This window comes from Crocodylus porosus, unplaced genomic scaffold (genome assembly GCF_001723895.1).
Source record: "Crocodylus porosus isolate Cpor-Errol unplaced genomic scaffold, CroPor_comp1, whole genome shotgun sequence".
NCBI classification, from domain to species: Eukaryota; Metazoa; Chordata; order Crocodylia; family Crocodylidae; genus Crocodylus; species Crocodylus porosus.
The window spans coordinates 27874677-27878989 of NW_017728910.1; the positions used below are offsets into that span (position 1 = coordinate 27874677).

Below are 4313 nucleotides of genomic sequence, written 5' to 3' on the forward strand. Positions count from 1 at the left end.
CACGGGCCAGGACTGCGAGGGAAACGCATCAACTCTTGCACGACTTGCAAGAGGGTGAAAGCCGGCAACACGGAGGTCTGCGGAAGAGCACGCGGGGGATGTGTCCCCTTGGGGCCAGTCTGCACGGACAGAACTAGGCCCCGTGTCTGCACCCGGGGGGTGACAGGCGGCCCGCACACAAGAGGAAAGCAAAGCAGTTGCACCGCTCATACAGCGACCTCATCTAGGCTCTCTGAGCGATCCAAACCTCTTCTGTCAGCCGCCAGTGTTGTGGCGTTAATGTGCTTTCGTTAATGCGTATTAAATCTGGTACCTCCATTGTGAGGTACTAGGAAAATGCACATTAGTCTCTTAAGGTGCATTAACTAAAGAGCATAGTTTTTAAGTGATTCTTAAATGTACATTAACCTGTTTTAATGCACATTGGCTAAATAGCATGCTTTAGTGATGCTTTAATCAGCATTAAAATAGGCTAATTAAAGTGCATGCACAGATATGCCCAAGAGAAATGCTACTGGGGTCTTCCCAACGGCAGCGTCACCACTAAGGACTGCCCACAAACCTGCAAGCACAGCCCCTCGCACGTCCCTTTGGCCCTGGCCGGAGCCAGAGTGACCGAGGTGACTGCACACGTCGGACATCCACGAGCGGGAGTCACCCAGGCTGGACGTCAGCGGAGTCAGGGGAGGCCGCGGCTGTCGGTCCAGGAGCTCGCTGGCTGGGCCCATCCAAACCCACTGCTCCCAAGAGGCTGCGACGTGCAATGATTTAGAAAGGGGATTTTCTCTTTTTCGGGGGAAGGTGTTTCCTCCCCGCAGAGACGCTCAGCCCCAGGGTCACGCGCAGCTGTCTGAACTCAGCATAAGACGAAGCGCAGGAAATCCCTGCAGGAGATTACAAGAAGAAAGACCCCGGGATCAAAGCATTCACCTGGCTGGCGTGTGACGGGGGCAGAGGCTGAAAGACCGGGAAAGCATCTGTGTGCATGTGCTGCGGGGAACGGAGCCAGCCTGGGAGCTTAATGACAGGCGCCCGCCTCGGCCTGTCTGGGAGGGAGGGAGACACTGAGATAACGAGCCCGGTCCCCCGTGCCAGCAGGGGTGGGAAGGGGCTCCGCGCAGGCCTGGCCCCTGGCATCCACAGGCTAATACGAGGATGGAGAGCTGCAGCCTGCGGCGTCTGGGCTGCTGCCTGCCCAGCACCCGCCTGGGCAAAGGCACTTCGGAAACAAAGGGAAAGAGGGGTGCAAAAGGAGGACCTTTTTTTGCTGGTTTCTTTTTTTTTTTTAAAGGAAATTTGTGTGTCCCCCAGGTCAAATTAGCAAATCAGCCAGATCAGCTCCAAATCCTATGAATGGTTTACGAACCAGATGTGGCCCTACTACCTGCCAGGGGAAATCCCACGACCACCCGTGACCGAGGTAATGCAATTCAAGTGGCGCTGCGTGGTGGAGGGTGCACCCCTGTCTGCTTGCGGACGGGACAAGCTACAAGAGCCTCGTCGCTCGCCTCCCACTTCCACTTCCAGCCGGAGGATCTCGGCTACGTGCGACTTCATGGAAATGGGGACGACTCCTTAGCTTGCCCCTGCGGCTGGTGGCTGAGGGCAAGCAAGACTTGGGGGCATTCAAACCCTAAGCCAGGCACAGGATGCCTACCATAGGATTTGGAGGTATCTGAAGCCCCAGGCTGAAAAGTTTGAGGTGGAGGATACTTGCTGGTAGTAGGGCAAAAGGAGGAAGATTTTATTTTTGTAAAAATATACATCTTTATAGATATAGAAGCACCTTCTAGTCACTGTTCATCACCTCCTTCACCCACCATAGAAACCCGCACACCTGTTGCAATATCTGCACCTGCGGAAAGGTGCTCTCGCACACCCGTCTGCAAAGCATCATCTCCCTCCACCCCCGTCTCTTCGTCCAGTCCCCAAATACAGGGCCATTCGCTGTCACTTCCACTGGAGGACCCACTGCGGCCATCCTCGTCCCTGTCTTTCAATCCGGCCGCCTCGCCGTCCGCTCCCCCGCTGGGGAGGTCTTGCCGCCAGGTGGGTTTGGCTGCACGCGGCTCGTCCTCGCTACTGATGTCTGGTATAAGACTGGAGTTTGCTCAAAGCCATTTTAACCCGGTCTACCACCTCGAGGTCCGTGTGTGTGCATCAGGAGGTTCCTGGACTTGCACGGGGCGCTCCTGACGCCCGACACGAGCGGGCCAACGGGCTCCGCAGGCGCTGAGTCGGGTGGCCGTACCGCGTCACCTCTCCTGACGGCCGTCCGAGCCGCCACTGCTTCGCGGAGCCGCTTTACCTCCTGGGTGTCCAGGCAGAGCCGTAGGAGGTGGTGGATGGTCTCTGTGGCACCTTGGCAGATTGCCCTCGGACAGCTCGGCCTCCCCAGTTGCCCCTCTATGTCCAGATCATCCCGTTCAGGCCTCAGTGGTCTTTACGCAGGTCCTCGTGGAGACGCCTCCCCACACGGCAACAGGATGAAGGTGTCCCGGGGCAGGAGGCACCACTGCCACCAGGCCCCGCAGAGCTGGCCGGGGCCGGCTGGGCTGGGGCGCTCGGCGTCGCCGGCTGTGTTGCAGGGCCATCTAGTGACTCCGGCTCGGAAGAGCTGCCAGGAGCTGGATGCTGGCCGCGGGTTTTGCAGATGGGACTGGGGCCGGGAGCTGAGACACGAGCTTGTCTGTCTTCACCGGGCTCAGCGAGGACCGTGCCAGACCCTCGTCTCCCACGCACGCTCGCCAGCGCATCAAGGCAGCTCCCGGCCCCACGCATCGCACAGCTGGGCCGCGAGTGGAGCAGGGCCGGGACAGCCCAACCGGGCCCTGGCCTGCGACGGGCGCGGGGTCGGCCTTACCTGGGCATTGCCCGGGGACGGAGAGCGAGGAAGGGAGCGCAGCAGGGCAAGGACAGACCCACGGGCGGCCGCCCGCTCCGGCACGGGGATCCGGACTAGTGCCGGGTGCAACGGGACCCCAAGTCAGCCCAGGCACCCCTGGATGCCAGTTCCCCGCGGGGCAACACACCCAGTGACAGCACAGCTACGTTTAGGGGTAAAAACAGCAACTTTAATAATCAGGGAAAACCTTGCCAGGGAACTGGGGAAAACAGAACACAACATATGTGTTTGAAACGCGCCGTCTCCTAATTCTTTTCCCTCTCCCCTGGCCACGACTTACTTCTTGGCCCCCACTGGCTCCAGCCGGCCCTCGCCGTCTCTGCGGCAAACGCCCCCTCACCCCCGGAGATCGCCCCTTCCCTCGGTAGCTACCTCTGCCCACGGCTCCGGGATGCAGCAGCTGCGTGGCCTACGGCGTTGCTCGCCTGGGCTGCACATTCACCAGCCTCACAGGCCCGGGGGGTGGCTCTTTCGGGCACGTGGCTTGGTACAGCAGGTACACAAACGTCGCCAGGCAGACGGTGCAGCATGCTTCGATGACCAGCATAGCGAGGTACAGGACCAAGGACACCTGGCAGTACCTGTACCTGGAACTCAGAGCGAAGCCCCAGGCGTGCAGGCGCGGCGGCGCGGCGGCAGGGCGGCGCGGGGCTGAGGTTGCCACGGGGGCAGTGAAGGCAGAAGGCCCCCACACCGTGCTGTTGGCCGCAGGCAGGCAGCTGGTGGTTGCGGTGCAGAAAGGAGCCAGCGATGAAGTCGCAGCCGAGGCGTACGCTTTGGCAGTGGGCGTGGGCGTGGGCAGGGACGTGGCCGGCTCCTGCACCAGGGTCAGTTCGGAGCTGGGGGGCACTGCGGACCACTCCGGAGTGCCCTCGGCCGCGGTGCGCGGCGCGAGCCATGCCGGGGCAGGCGTGAGTCTCACTGGAACATGTGTGCTACCAGAGACACGGGTGTCCTCCAGGGTGGTGGCCTCCCACGTGGTGTTGGGCAATGCTGTGGTCACTGCCAATGTGGTGGCAGGTGCCATGGCCGGTGCTTGTGTGGTGGTGGGTGCTGCTGGGGACCTGGGCTCTGGTGAGGTGGATGCTGGCATCGCTGGTGCTGCTGTGGTAGTAGGCTCTGGTGTGGTGGGTGCTGTTGTGATAGGGGTTTCTGGCATAGTGGAGGGCTCTATTGTGGTGGATGCCAATGTGGTGGGGGGCTCCGCTGTGGTGGGTGCAGCCGTGGATGGTGCCAATGTGGTGGTGGGTGCTGCTGTGGTGGGTGCAGCTGTGGTTGGTGGCAATGTGGTGGGGGGCTCCGCTGTGGTGGGTGCAGCTGTGGATGGTGCCAATGTGGTGGGGGGCTCTGCTGTGGTGGGTGCTGCTGTGGATGGTGCCAATGTGGTGGGGGGCTCCGCTGTGGTGGG

At 61.2% G+C, this 4313-nt stretch overlaps 1 protein-coding gene across 1 annotated transcript in view; it reads right to left on the reverse strand.

The window, feature by feature from the left end:
• Positions 1-3314: 3314 nt before the first annotated feature.
• LOC109308304 overlaps positions 3315-4313 on the reverse strand; it is a 14170-nt gene continuing 13171 nt past the window's right edge. Inside the window, exons 4-5 of the mRNA XM_019532550.1 lie at positions 3909-4303; positions 3315-3826 (exon numbers count right to left, since the gene is read on the reverse strand). Coding sequence (XP_019388095.1) covers positions 3315-3826; positions 3909-4303 — 907 coding nt within the window. The remainder of the gene's footprint in view (positions 3827-3908; positions 4304-4313) is intronic.